Below are 15,696 nucleotides of genomic sequence, written 5' to 3'. Positions count from 1 at the left end.
ATATATTGTAATTTTATTCCGGTGAGGAATATACACTCACCTGGTACTTAATATACCTGGTAAGGAAAATGTTGCTTAAACTGCTGCTGCAGTTTAAAATCAATGTCAGCAACTCACCAACAGGTGGCAGCACAGACTAATGGCTCATGCGTAGTGTTTTTACATCTATGTTTGTGAGGACTAATTCCAGTTTTAGACAACAATATATCAAATTTGTACTTTATTAAAAACTATATTTTGACTTTACCCTACTTTAGAATATTAACTTTATTCAGAAATATTGTATATTTATTCTTAAAATATTTGAAACTTTGACATTATTAAAAAAATATTTTGACTTAATTCTAAAAATAGAAAAAATGTATTCTAAAAATAGTGAAAATGTGTTCCAAAAAATAATTAGACTTTATTCAAAAAATGTTTTACTTTATTCTCACATATATATTTAGACTTTATTCTAAAAATATATAAAATGTTTTCTAAAAAATATTTTATATTTACATTTTATTAACAATAATTGACATTTTATTTAAAAAAAACTTGACTTTACTTCAAAGTATTTGAAATATAAATATACTTGTGTTTACACCGAGATTTCACAACATGTTTGGCCCTCCGTTTACGGCGTTTTTGACGGGTCCGGGCAGAATGTGTTGAGTTTTGTTCTCACAACTTTTAACCCATTTACAGCTTTTACAGCTTTTGAATTATTGATGGTTCATGTGGAGCTGAGAGGTCGATGTCTAGGGTGTGTGTGTGTGTGTGTGTGTGTGTGAGACAATAAGGGTCACCACAAGGGTGCAAGGACCAACGTGTGTGTGTTCTGTAAAAGGGGGGATTGGTCCCCACTTCCTGTCATGGGTCGGTCAAAGGCTTCCCTCAGGAGGAGGGAGCGTTCTCACGCTGGAGGGAACAACCACGCACACGGACGGATGCACGTCGCTTAAACATACCACCGGTTATCGTCGCCGACGTGTCTGTGTTTTTAAATGTATTGCTATTATAATCTCCATCTCGCCTCCGTCATCCAGCTCCTCGGGTCACGAGTGCTGCACTTCCTCCCTCCGGTTGACGTGAAGGTCAAAGGTCAAAGTTGAACAGCTGTCTGATTTTTCTTCTGCGTGTGTGTGAGGAGGAAGAGAGGGTGTGTGGGAGTCTTCGTTAGAACATGAGGGACATTGCAGGTCATCCGGGGATGGGGGGGGGGGGGTTAGGGGTCAGAGGTCAACTTCTTCCCTTGACAGTGGTGGATGGGAATCTCCTGACACTGTTTCCCATGACGTGTGAATGCTCGTCCGCGCCTCAGCACAACATGGAAACATGGCCGACACGAAAGAGCAATTAAGATTCGCCCTCGGCGTCTCCTTCTTCGTCTACTCTGTTGCCGGGTAGATTACAGCCGTGCGTAGCGGCAGTAGCGTTGACGTCGCGGCAGCACAGTTTGTGTTCACTCCAAACACGTTGATGGAAACACAACTTATTCACATTTGAATTATAATTCACTTGACATTTTAAAATACAGCTGTTGACTGAGAATAATTCCCCGGAAACGGAACCTGAATCTGAACCTCAACCTAAAATAAGGAACGTACAGAATAAGAGATAGAGTGTAAAGTAAAGTCCCCTTTCGATCTCTGAAAACTACACACACCCTAAACTATATATTACATATCAGTCGACACACAGTTTTCTTTTTTATAACACAAATTAATGTGTTTGTACAAAGAATGAGATTCAAAAAATGTGATCTGGATATTTTTAAGGGAATTTTTTTCCCGTATTAAAATACTATTATGAAAAAATATTATGATGAAAAAAAGTGATCTAAATATTTGTAAGTTTTTTTTTAAACATAATAAAATAATATTAGAAAAAAATATATTATGAAAGAATGTGATCAAAATATTTGTATGGGCATTTTTTTCTATGTATTAAAATACTATTAGGATATTTTTTTTGCAATTCCAGTAAGATTCCACAGTCTGAATGATGTCGCATCTCTTTTGAGTGAAACAGCGCCCTCTTCCGGTTACGTGCTGTAAAAACAACCACATCACATTTCAAAATAAAATGCAGCGCAGGTGGAAAGAGACTGAAGAGTCTCAAAGGAAAACGATTCCGGTCATTTACAGACATGTTTATGAACTAATGAGTGTGCATCATCTTGATTTCATACATGTGTGAGGATGTGTTTTCTTCCACTTCTGTGATCTGAGCACGTCATATTATATATATATATATATATAAAATTATTTTTAATTTCACCTTTTTGAAGCCCACATCTTCAGTTGAGCCCCTCAGTGAACCTGCTCTGTGCACTAGGTGTCAGATCTAATGTCAACACTCCTTTCATCTCCTTTATGCTGATTCGGTATTAATTTGACCTACATTTCATTTCCTTTGTTGATGAGACATAGCCACGATTCAGTGCGTGTGCGTGTGCGCGTGCGCGTACGTGTGTGTGTGTCCTGTCCCCTCGCGCCGTCTCCTGCAATAAGACGTCGTGCTCTCGGGAATTAAAGATCCGGCGGAGGGACGCGCGTTGACCCGCAGCGCGTGCACATCACCTCCCCCCCCCCCCCCCCACACCTAAAAAAAAACATCTGCACCAGAGGCCGGTAAGTGTTCCTCGTGTTGGTGTCACGCACGCACGCGCCGTCTTCCAGGTGCGCGTGGAAGACGTGCAGCGCGCACATGCCGGACTCCATTGGACCACCTCGTCGTTTTTGAAGCCACCGTGCCTGTCACGCGCAATCCGTGCACGACACACGCACGTCAGCGCATGGTCTGCATGTATAGAAGATGCATTTTAAAGTCGGCATCCATATCGCGCACTAACGGGACCGATGTGAGTCCCGGTCCCGGTGGACCCGGTCCGCTTGTCTTTGTGGAGGAGCGGAGAGGGGGGGGGGGGGCGTCCCGGACCGGTCAGAAAGTTTACGGTTCGTGTAGATAAACCCACCTAAAGGTGTTTTATTTATGTAAAAACAACATTAAACTCGTTTGTATATCTGTATACACGTGTAAACACTTTACATTATTTGGTTCCTTCTTTAACCTTGTACGGGGTTCTTCTTTATTACAGCCTCTTCGATGTGCACGCGCGTCATATGCTCGTGTACGTGCAAGTCCTCGTCGTATTAAATGAATAACCCACGTCACAGGTGGTGTCTCTCAAAGAGTTCCACGCAGAACAAAGAGGGTCCCACGCGTCGACCGGAAATAATTCAATGACATTTATTTTGAAAAGCCCCCAAATCACACATTTCCCTGAGAGAGCAATCTGTGCACATCCTCCTCTGTCCCGGGACTAGGACAGAAAATGATTGAGAAATAAATATCCTGTAAGCATTATAATGACATTTTTTCTCTCAAAATAATGACTTATATAATGACCTATTTATACTAACTCATAATTATGACTTAGTATCTTATAAATATGATTTATTATCTCATAATTATGACTTCATTGATCATATTTATGACTTAGTATCTCAGTTATCAGTTAATTTATCATATTTATGACTTGGCAGCTTATAATAATGATTTAGTGTCTCATATTCAAGACTTAAAATACCATCATAATAATGATTGACTAAAGTAGGACATATTATTATTTAAAGATTATTATTAAGAATACTTGAAGTATTTCTTTCAGACATGTCTCGATAGAGGTTTATAATGTCCTGCCGGTGTACAGTAACGTGTGTGAACCTCAGGTCAGCTAAACTGGTGCAGTTTGGTAATCGGAGAGCAGAGAACGTCCAAGGTCGCTGCAATTAAGCAAACTTTTACCGGAAGCGTTGAAGTATATACCTTCAGAATAATGTCACATTTTTTATTTCTTTTTTACTTCAAGGAGATATTGAGTTTCAGTGAACTCTTTGGACAAATTAATCAACATAAAAATAAATGTAGATAAAAATCATGAATAAAAACACTGTATATTATCACAATATTACAGCTCAATATAAATCTCAATAATGGAATAAAAAAGTATGCCATGAATACCAAATGAGGAGCACACGAGGACTTTAAATAATGCATGTGAGGATGTGTAAGATGTAAAAAAGTCAAAACGCATGACAGAGTACCCTGACTCGCAGGTCTTCTAAAGGGTCATTAGTGAATGGTTGTATTGATTATACTTGAAAAGGAAATGGTTTAAATGGAACTCTTAAATCCCTTTCTTGTTGAGTGGTTCTTGCTCAAAATTCACTTGTAATATCTTTAATATTTAATTTTGTATAATGCTTATAGGGCTCATGTAGTTAATAAATACACTTGCTTTTACACATGTCTATTTTGTACTGCAGCTCACATTTTGGCTTGCTAGTGCGTTTATTTTATGAATTAAAGCATAATTTGTGATTTATTAAATCACATTTAAACCCCTCGAAATATATAATAGTGCTTGAATCCATAATATGTATTATTCTTAATCAGTCATAATAATAATAAAATCATACGATTGCTTTATTTTATTTTGAAGGCCACCACAGGAAGCCTCATGTCTGTGTAACGTGACCGCGCTGGCAGAGACCGGCAGCAGCTTCACGCGGAGCAGCTGATGCGGTGTGGGGGGCTAAAAATAATCGACTTTTTACACTTTAACTCTCACTGTACTTGCCTTCTTTTCTCCCGCTCTTGTTCTCCCCTTTTTAAATTTATATATATATATATTTTAATCCAGACATCCGGAATGTCCGGTTATCAGTGAGGACTATCACTTTTCTTCGAAGGTAAGACACTTTTAAATTGAGCTCCATTGATTAGCCGTTAATGACGTAATGAAACGTAACGGCCGCTTTTAGAAATGTCCGTTGGGAGCTGTGTTTAAAATGACGGGGGTTTGATATTTAATGATCCGTTAGCTAGATTTAAAGTGAACACGTTAATTTTGCTGCTTGCTTTGTGTAGTGAGCCAAACAAATCACAGCTAAAGGGATATTATACACAATTATGTTTAAAGACAGGCAACGCAAAGGGCAGAACAAATGGAGAACAGCGGCTTCAATTCTGACCGTTTTAGTGGATGCCAATGGTTTTAAAGTTTGACACAACACATGTCAACGCTTAAATAAAAGATAAATATTTCAAACCACCACTGCACCGCTTTATTTAGTTCCCCACTGAAAGTCTGTGAACCCGGTTTGGCACCGATCGGCACCGGAGCGACCCAAACAAAGATGGCCGTCAGGTACGGCCCCTGGCGGCCATCTTTGTTTTTTTCGATTAGAGGGTGGGAATTCAAAGTAATCTGCTTTACTGTCTGTTTTGTTCCTTCCTTCCTTTTCCTACCTTCCTTGGCTCCATTCCTTCCTTCCCTTTCCTACCTTCTATGCATCCTTTCCTTCCTTCCTTGCCTCCTATCCTTCCTTCCTTTCCTACCTTCCTGGCATCATTTCATTCCTTCCCAATTTCCTCCTTTCCTTCCTTCCTTGCCTCTTTTCCATCCTTCCTTTCCTTCCTTCCTTGCCTCCTTTCCGTCCTTCCTTTCCTAACTTCCTTGCGTCCTTTCCTTCCTTACCTCCTATCCTTCCATCTTTCCTTCCTTCCTTGCCTCCTATCCTTCCTTCTTTTCCTACCTTCCTTGCATCCTTTCATTCCTTCCCAATTTCCTTCCTTCGTTGCCTCCTCTCCTTCCTTGCCTCCTTTCCGTCCTTCCTTTCCTAACTTTCTTGCGTCCTTTCCGTCCTTACCTCCTATCCTTCCATCTTTCTTTCCTTCCTTGCCTCCTTTTCTTTCTTCCTTCCTTTCTTACCTTTTGTTTCTTCCTTGGCTCTTTACCTTCCTTCCTTCCTGTGTGACCTCGCCGTGTCTCCTCCCAGGCGGCCGGCGCCATGGCCTTCTCGTTCTGCGGAGACGACCAGACGTTCAACTCCTACAGCGTGAAGGGCGGCGTGTTCAACAATGGCTGCTTCGTGGACGCCCTCAACCTGGTGCCCCACGTCTTCCTGCTCTTCATCACCTTCCCCATCCTCTTCATCGGTCGGTGATGGAGATTGACACATATACATATATATATGTATATACAGGACTGTCTCAGAAAATTAGAATATTGTGATGAAGTTCTTTATTTTCTGTAATGCAATAAAACAAACAAAAATGTCATGCATTCTGGATTCATTACAAATCAACTGAAATATTGCAAGCCTTTTATTCTGATTTATTGCTGATTATGGCTTACAGCTTAAGAAAACTCAAATATCCTATCTCTAAATATTAGAATATCATGAAAAAGTATACTAGTAGGGTATTAAACAAATCACTTGAATTGTCTAATTAACTCGAAACACCTGCAAGGGTTTCCTGAGCCTTGACAAACACTCAGCTGTTATAAATCTTTTTTTTTACTTGGTCTGAGGAAATATTAAAATTTTATGAGATAGGATTTTAGAGTTTTCTTAAGCTGTAAGCCATAATCAGCAATATTAAAAGAATAAAAGGCTTGCAATATTTCAGTTGATTTGTAATGAATCCAGAATGCATGACATTTTTGTTTTTTTTATTGCATTACAGAAAATAAAGAACTTTATCACAATATTCTAATTTTCTGAGACAGTCCTGTATATACATATACTAATATATTTATATGTTTTCTATAAATATATTTATATATTTGTATATGCGAGTGTGTATATAAATGTTTATATATATATATTTGTATTTATATCAATATATATATATATATTTGGGAATATTATATATGTTATATATATATACACACACATATACAAATTTATTTATATATATATTATATATACGCACACAAATATATGTATTTGTATATATATACATACAAATATATATGTATATATTAGGGCTGTCAGCGTTAACGCATTAATCTGCGATTAATTTGGCCGCGTTAACGCACTAAAATATTTTAACGCAATTAACGCAACTTTGTTTACTTCCGGTGTTCGTTGAAGTTTTTACACTGTTTCCGTTTTTAAAACAATTATTTCTCCGCGAAGATAAGGAGCAGAAATCAGTTTAAACTCGTGGATGAATCAGTCGGGTTTCCTCCTGCTCCTCCTTCCTCCCGTCTCCCCCTCTGACACACAGAGGAACGGAGGGCGACGTGTCGGGTGACGCGGCGCGGAAAGAACTCGTCACACGAAACCTTCACCGTGATTTGTCAATCCGTTTGTCTGTCAACATTTTGGGGAAAAAACAACCAATGAACACTCAGTAAATCACAAAGGACCTCCCACCTCACAGGTGAGGCTCATTAGCAGCCTGTCAGTCAGAGAGCAGAGAACACGGCACCAGGACAACTGAGCCTCATTGAATAGAGATGAGATTGTTCTGGAATGTTTGATGTATAACACGTGGGGGTGTGTCACATGCAAAAGACTTTAAACGGTGAATTTAATTTATTTTGTAAAATGTATAAAATGCCCCCAGCCTCCAGAGGGTTAACATGACATATTTGAATGTCAGTCAGTCACCAAGGCCACTGGTTCTGCTGTTCAGTGTTAAAGATGACAGGACCAATGGGGTCTCAATATACTTCTTTTTTTTTTACTAATCTGGATGTTTCACTGAAGAAACAATTTATCATCCACAATATTAAATACCTCGCTGGCACTTTATAGGTAGGAGCTTCTTTGAAAACACAGCTCTGTGTGAAGTTATTCTCGCCCGGACGAGTCTGTCCCACAACGACGTCCGCAGAGCGCTCGGCGTGGTCTCGTTGCGTCAGACGAAGACGAGATGGACGTTTTATTTTCACAAAAGGACCCCGCTTGAACTTTCTCTAATCTTCTTATTTTTGGTTCTTCTTTTTTGTGTTTAAATAGCTCGTGCAGAATGAGGAATGTAAATGTTATTTCAGTGAGTTATATTTAATCAACCTTTTTTCTTTCTCGCGCTGCTCACCTCACTTTTGTGTTTTCCTCTCAGACAAAAAACAAAAGCTGATGAAAAAGATCTCAGGTGAATCTTTAAATATGAGTTACATCCAAAGTGAATAACGTCATCGTTATGAGTTACATCGCTACAGGAGGAGTGGGTTTCCATGTTGCGTCACAATAATCTGAAACTGAAGCGTCGCTCGAGGTCGTGCAGGCAGAGCAGCAGCGCTTAGCGATAATTACTCTCTCTCTCTCGCTCATGAACATTAAGCAGCTTTTTAAAAAGCCGTTGAAATGAACTCAGAGCACCGGTCCTGTGATCCCGCCGCCGCAGGAAGTCGTTCAGTGTGTACTTCCTTCCTGTTGGACCGTGCTTCCTCTTCAACATCTGTTTCTATTGCTGTTGAATGAGTGTTACGTCCTAATGCTCCCCCCCCCCCCCCCAACATACTTCCTATCTCGATCGCATCAACAGTGCATTATCGGGTAATTCAATAAATAAGTCCTGCACATGCCTCAAGACAAAGATAAAAACATAGATACACACACATCCAGATTGATGTGAAAACATCCACACACACAAAGAGAGTAATTACACTAGTGTGTGTGTTTGTGTGTGCATTATGTTTGTGGGAACACTTCTGACCAGAAGCCTTCAGCCGGCTCCCAGAGGACTCGCTAATTGCTTCTTTCTGGTTCTGTTTTTTGGAATGGTTTCTGTCCTCTGAGCCTCCAGAATGGCTGCGGTCCGTCTGGTTATTAATAGCAGAAACAAACCTCATGAAAATAAACAATCAGTACAAACACAACTCTGTGGTCCGGAGCTCCCATAGTTAAACTCCAGGGAGTGTTTCTGTGATCGATGAAGCGTCAGCAGCGTTTTAAAGCGACTACCAGCAACTTCTCATGTCGTGTTGCTTCTAGCGCCCCCTGTGGACGGAAGTGGTACTGTCACCGAGCGCCAGACACTTCAGGTGGACCGGGGGCCGAGCTGAAGGAGGTTCTGGTGAACCTAGACCACCTTCTCTCTGATGGTCTGTTTACTGATAGAGGTCTAGAGAGGACCAGGACTAAACTGAGGTCTATAGAGGACCAAGACTAAACTGAGGTCTAGAGAGGACCAGGACTAAACTGAGGTCTATAGAGGACCAAGACTAAACTGAGGTCTAGAGAGGACCAGGACTAAACTGAGGTCTATAGAGGACCAGGACTAAACTGAGGTCTATAGAGGACTAAGACTAAACTGAGGTCTATAGAGGACCAAGACTAAACTGAGGTCTATAGAGGACTAAGACTAAACTGAGGTCTATAGAGGACCAAGACTAAACTGAGGTCTATAGAGGACCAGGACTAAACTGAGGTTTATAGAGGACCAAGACTAAACTGAGGTTTATAGAGGTCCAAGACTAAACTGAGGTTTAGAGAGGACCAGGACTAAACTGAGGTCTATAGAGGACCAGGACTAAACTGAGGTTTATAGAGGACCAAGACTAAACTGAGGTCTATAGAGGACCAGGACTAAACTGAGGTTTATAGAGGACCAGGACTAAACTGAGGTCTATAGAGGACCAGGACTAAAAAGGTCTAGAGAGGACCAGGACTAAACTGAGGTCTATAGAGGACCAAGACTAAACTGAGGTCTATAGAGGACCAGGACTAAACTGAGGTCTATAGAGAACTAAGACTAAACTGAGGTCTATAGAGGACCAGGACTAAACTGAGGTCTATAGAGGACTAAGACTAAACTGAGGTCTATAGAGGACCAAGACTAAACTGAGGTCTATAGAGGACCAGGACTAAACAGATCTATAGAGGACCAGGACTAAACTGAGCTTTATAGAGGACCAAGACTAAACTGAGGTCTAGAGAGGACCAGGACTAAACTGAGGTCTAGAGAGGACCAGGACTAAACAGGTTTATAGAGGACCAAGACTAAACTGAGGTTTAGAGAGGACCAGGACTAAACTGAGGTCTAGAGAGGACCAGGACTAAACTGAGGTCTAGAGAGGACCAGGACTAAACTGAGGTCTATAGAGGACTAAGACTAAACTGAGGTCTATAGAGGACCAAGTCTAAACTGAGGTATATAGAGGACCAGGACTAAACTGAGGTCTATAGAGGACCAGGACTAAACTGAGGTCTATAGAGGACTAAGACTAAACTGAGGTCTATAGAGGACCAGGACTAAACTGAGGTCTATAGAGGACCAGGACTAAACAGGTCTATAGAGGACCAAGACTAAACTGAGGTCTATAGAGGACCAAGACTAAACTGAGGTCTATAGAGGACCAGGACTAAACTGAGGTCTATAGAGGACCAAGACTAAACTGAGGTTTATAGAGGACCAAGACTAAACTGAGGTTTATAGAGGACCAGGACTAAACTGAGGTCTATAGAGGACCAAGACTAAACTGAGGTTTATAGAGGACCAAGACTAAACTGAGGTTGAGAGAGGACCAGGACTAAACTGAGGTTTATAGAGGACCAAGACTAAACTGAGGTTTATAGAGGACCAAGACTAAACTGAGGTCTATAGAGGACCAGGACTAAACTGAGGTTTAGAGAGGACCAGGACTAAACTGAGGTTTATAGAGGACCAAGACTAAACTGAGGTTTATAGAGGACCAAGACTAAACTGAGGTTTATAGAGGACCAAGACTAAACTGAGGTCTAGAGAGGACCAGGACTAAATTGAGGTCTAGAGAGGACCAGGACTAAACTGAGGTCTATAGAGGACCAAGACTAAACTGAGGTCTATAGAGGACCAAGACTAAACTGAGGTCTATAGAGGACCAGGACTAAACTGAGGTCTATAGAGGACTAAGACTAAACTGAGGTCTATAGAGGACCAGGACTAAACTGAGGTCTATAGAGGACCAGGACTAAACTGAGGTCTATAGAGGACCAAGACTAAACTGAGGTCTATAGAGGACCAAGACTAAACTGAGGTCTATAGAGGACCAGGACTAAACTGAGGTCTATAGAGGACCAAGACTAAATTGAGGTTTATGGAGGACCAAGACTAAACTGAGGTTTATGGAGGACCAGGACTAAACTGAGGTTTATAGAGGACCAGGACTAAACTGAGGTCTATAGAGGACCAAGACTAAACTGAGGTTTATAGAGGACCAAGACTAAACTGAGGTTGAGAGAGGACCAGGACTAAACTGAGGTTTATAGAGGACCAAGACTAAACTGAGGTTTATAGAGGACCAAGACTAAACTGAGGTTTAGAGAGGACCAGGACTAAACTGAGGTCTATAGAGGACCAGGACTAAACTGAGGTTTATAGAGGACCAAGACTAAACTGAGGTTTATAGAGGACCAAGACTAAACTGAGGTTTAGAGAGGACCAGGACTAAACTGAGGTCTAGAGAGGACCAAGACTAAACTGAGGTCTAGAGAGGACCAGGACTAAACTGAGGTCTAGAGAGGACCAGGACTAAACTGAGACTGGTTCCTTACAGTAACTTTAAGTAGATCTTTAAGCCAAAATAAAAACTTTTTGATGGTTTTAACTTGTCAAATGCCACCATCTCTTTTCATGGGTCTTCTTTCCCTTCGATTCATCATGTCTCTCTCTCTCGCTCTCTCGCTCTCTCGCTCTCTCTCTCTCTCTCTCCACCCACCCCCTCAGGTTGGGGCAGCCAGAGCTCGAAGGTCCAGATCCATCACAACACGTGGCTCCACTTCCCCGGCCACAACATGCGGTGGATCCTCACCTTCTCGCTGCTGTTCGTCCACGTCTGCGAGTTCGCCGAGGGCATCGTCTCCAATAAGTGAGACACATTCTTCTCCCGTCGGTCCCGGTGTCCCCGAGTCTCAACAGACATCGCCATGTAGTCCTTTTTTCATCTGCTCATTACATCCTGTGTTTGCCTCATGATGTAGGATGATGAGTACCAACCACCTGCATCTCTTCATCCCGGCCTTCATGGGTTTCATAGCGGCCACAACCTCCGTGGTTTACTACCACAACATCGAGACGTCCAACTTCCCCAAACTGCTGCTCGGTGAGACTCAACACTTTGGGTTATTTTCTAATTCGCCCGTTAAAAACAGTCCCAGCTTTTTCAAGAGGAATCCAGAGATTCAGCGTTGCACTCAAATAGCTTGTGGGACTCTTGATGTGGCGTTTGAAACCAGAGAGATGTCGTCTTTCAATTCTAAATAGCTTTCACGTTACCCACAATGCAACTGTTCAGAAACACGTCGTTCTTCTGTTTTGCAACTTTTTTTTAACCATTTCCGGGTTAAAGAAAGCATACTAGCCTGCTTACCGCACCTGCCCTTCACACACCCCTCTCTTAAAGAGACAGCACCCCTCTCTTAAGGAGACAGGGCCCCGCTCTTAAAGAGACAGCGCAACTCTCTTAAGGAGACAGCGCCCCGCTCTTAAAGAGACAGCGCCTCTCTCTTAAAGAGACAGCGCCTCTCTCTTAAAGAGATAGCGCCCCTCTCTTAAGGAGACAGCGCCTCTCTCTTAAAGAGGCAGCGCCCCTCTTTTCATGAGACAGCGCCCCCTCTCTTAAAGAGACAGCGCCCCTCTCTTAAGGAGATGGCGCCCCTCTCTTAAAGAGACAGCGCTCTTCCAAAAGGAAAAACAAGCACTTTCCTCCCTTCACAGTTAGCATGTGCACAGGTGGTCAACGCTCTCAAATACCGGAACAACACCTGAATTACCTTAAACACACATTGAAAGTAAATTATAAAGACAAAGACACAGTTTCCACTGTTTGAGTTTCTAAATAATCTGGTGCTTCGCCGAAACATCGGGCTCATGCTAACCGTCCGCATCACGCTTCTGTTCGCAGTCCTGTTCGTCTACTGGGTGTTGGCGTTCGTCACAAAGTCCATCAAGCTGTGCAAGTTCGCCGAGTACAACGTGGGACCTCAGCACCTGAGGTTCTGCATCACCGCCCTGCTGGTGGTGCTGTACGGACTGCTGATGGCCGTGGAGATCAACATCATCAGAGTCAGGGCGAGTACCCACAAGTCATCCAACATCACCAATAATATCCTTTAATGTGTTTAGTTCACCACAGGAAGCAATTGTATGTAACTTTTTTCCAAATATAAGAAATGGTAACATTATTCAGATTTTTTCATTCTTTCATAGTCTAATTCATAGCTTTTTCCCTTTCTCTCCCCGTAGAAATACGTGTTCTACGCCAACCCCCAAAAGGTGAAACCTCCAGAAGATCTGCAGGATTTGGGGGTTCGCTTCCTGCAGCCGTTCGTCAACCTGCTGTCCAAGGTAGAAACTCACTTCTTGTTATTGACCATCAGGATAGTCCACGAGTTTGTTTCATAATCAATATCGGATAACACCAGAGAAATCTTTGGCAGCATAAGAGTACATGATGAATTCAAGGTTCGTACGGTCATGGAAAACCTGGAAAAGTCATGGAATTTAAAAATAGTTATTGGAAAAAGTCCTTGGAAAATAATTGAATCCCAAAAGTTTTGGAAAAGTCATCGAAATTTGTTCTATTCATGTTTTTATTTACATAGTTTAAGATTTATATACATATTTATTCTTTTAACCCTCCTATTACCTTAACATTTACTAACATATTTTACCCTCGGGGTCAATTTGACCCCAGCAATTAAAACCTCCAGAAAATTATTAGAATTAATATTGTTTCCCAAGTTTAAGTGTGAGGTACTTTATGTTTGTTTGTTGACTACCTAAATAGCCCTTTAAATATATAAAAAAGTTGATATTTCTTATATGTTTGACACAGTGAAAAACAGCCTGGGGTCAAATTGACCCCAAAGAACACTGACATTAAACATTGAATGGGGTCAAATTGACCCGAAAGGTAACAGGAGGGTTCATCAAACTGTCTCTCAATAATTTGTGTCATTTAAGGTATACTAGTGTCTACACCGAGATTTCATATCATGTTTGGTCATGGAAATTTGGTTTAAAGGTCATGGAAATCCATTGGTCAACATGTGTATGAACCCTGTGAATATCCGTAGGCGACGTATTGGTGGATGAATCCTCTCATCATGGGAGCCCATAAGAGGCCCATCGAGCTGAAGAAGATCGGCAAGCTGCCCATCGCCATGCGAGCCATCACCAACTACCTCCGGCTCAAAGACGCCTACGAGGACCAGAGGGTGAGCCGCTGGACTCCCGGAGCAGATCCACCACGAATGGCCGCTGCCGGTGTCCTCAGTAATGACCCATCTCGACTCTCGCTCCACGCAGACGGCGGAGGATCCGAACCACGCCCCGTCGATCTGGCGCTCCATGTATCGAGCGTTTGGCCGTCCCATCCTGCTCAGCAGCGCCTTCCGCTACCTGGCCGACCTGCTGGGCTTCGCCGGGCCGCTCTGCATCTCCGGCATCGTGAAGTACCACGGGATGAACACCACCAACTCCTCGACGGCCGGCGTAAGTACGAGCCAGTAAGGCCGGCCGATCTAATGCTGATGTCACGATGTTGTCATTACGCCTCGGTCTTATCTCGGTTTCTATTCACTCGGCTCTCGACTTGGTCTCAATCCTTGGCACAGGTCTGGAAACATTCTGGTCTTGGTCTTGACTTGGTCCCAACTCCTCAAAGTCTTGGTCTCAGGACACTCCGGTCTCGACCTGGTCTCAATACTTCACTTTGTTAGCATAGGACTCCAAAAACTCCGGTCTTGGTCTTGACTTGGTCCCAACTCTTCAAAGTCTTGGTCTTATATCGGTCTTGATACATTCTGGTCTTGGCTTGGTCTCACTTCTTGGGTGGTCTTGTCTCCAACGCTGCTCCTTACTTTGGTGAAACTATTTTTCCTTGAAGTTCAAATGGAAAGTTCAGCTGTCATGATGTGACACGTGACTGAGCAGGGAAGACAAATGTCGAAGGTTGGGAAAAGATGACCAGGACGGCAAAGTAAAATTCAAAACAAAGTGGATTTAATTAAGTGTGGTAGAACAAAAGTCCAAAGACACAAAACATTTAACGTGCAGCACGGGCCTGGATGAAGTCAGCTCAAAGCATCGTTCAATAACAGACTGGAGTTCTCCAGGAGAACATGACTCTTTATATCTTTAAGAGCCAGCGTGATTAGATAATATAGATGGAGACGTCACTCGGTTTAATCTGTCCGTCTCATCGTTGGAGCTCAGGGTGGTCCCACCCTCTTGGCTCACGATCTTCTCGCCATCATCATAATCAGTGTGTGTGTATGTTGTTCTCCATCTAAAGCAGGAGCTGTGCAGTTTCTTTAATATAATAGAAACTAAAAGGCTTTGAAACTATCTGTTGCTTTCATTCGGACTTGGAGCTGGGGCACAATGTGTCAGGTGATGCCACTTCGCACCCGCCTTGCCTCTGACCTGGACCGAGCGTGACGTAACCTCCTTCACTTCGTACGGTCCAGCCCACCTGGGTTCAGTCCACTTTCTTTAGTGAACTCAAACTCTGACCCAGTCTCCTACCTTTACCGGTGTCTCTTTTCCTTCCGGATCAATCGCCTGGGCACGAACAACCTGGTTGGAGAGATCTTTGATAAGAGATATTAGTGCAGCCATGTATTCACTCATTTCGATTTCGCTAACATCCAGAGATGGCATATGACCTCCATCTCTGGGTGGCCCGGCATTCTCCTGCCGGTCAACAACTCATGCGGTCTCAAATGCGTATCCCCACCTGGTGATGTTCTCATCGACATCAAATGCCAGTGGTAACGTCTCCACTCATGTCATCTTGGTGCCATCGCACATTTTTATTTATTTATTTTTCTTCCTTTTTATCGTCTGCTTGACTCTTTCGACTAGCCCCTGAGACTGAGGATGATATACCGACCCAAACTTGTGGGTTATGCCTAGTGCTCG

At 42.4% G+C, this 15,696-nt stretch overlaps 1 protein-coding gene across 4 annotated transcripts in view; it reads left to right on the top strand.

Moving 5' to 3' along the window:
- Nucleotides 1–4,592: 4,592 nt before the first annotated feature.
- Nucleotides 4,593–15,696, top strand: part of abcc9 (ATP-binding cassette, sub-family C (CFTR/MRP), member 9) — a 43,275-nt gene continuing 32,171 nt past the window's right edge. For all 4 annotated transcript variants that reach the window (XR_008833043.1, XR_008833042.1, XM_056425008.1 and 1 more), the window contains exons 1-8: nucleotides 4,593–4,742; nucleotides 5,832–5,991; nucleotides 11,497–11,638; nucleotides 11,751–11,872; nucleotides 12,674–12,840; nucleotides 13,015–13,116; nucleotides 13,848–13,988; nucleotides 14,080–14,265. Coding sequence is in view for 2 of the 4 variants with exons in the window: in XM_056425008.1 (XP_056280983.1) it covers nucleotides 5,844–5,991; nucleotides 11,497–11,638; nucleotides 11,751–11,872; nucleotides 12,674–12,840; nucleotides 13,015–13,116; nucleotides 13,848–13,988; nucleotides 14,080–14,265 (1,008 nt within the window). In the remaining 2 variants the exon portion in view is untranslated. The remainder of the gene's footprint in view (nucleotides 4,743–5,831; nucleotides 5,992–11,496; nucleotides 11,639–11,750; nucleotides 11,873–12,673; nucleotides 12,841–13,014; nucleotides 13,117–13,847; nucleotides 13,989–14,079; nucleotides 14,266–15,696) is intronic.

Source organism: Pseudoliparis swirei, chromosome 10 (genome assembly GCF_029220125.1).
Source record: "Pseudoliparis swirei isolate HS2019 ecotype Mariana Trench chromosome 10, NWPU_hadal_v1, whole genome shotgun sequence".
NCBI lineage: Eukaryota > Metazoa > Chordata > Actinopteri > Perciformes > Liparidae > Pseudoliparis > Pseudoliparis swirei.
The sequence above is the reverse complement of the archived record's forward strand: the minus strand, read 5'-3'. Positions and strand labels throughout refer to the sequence as shown.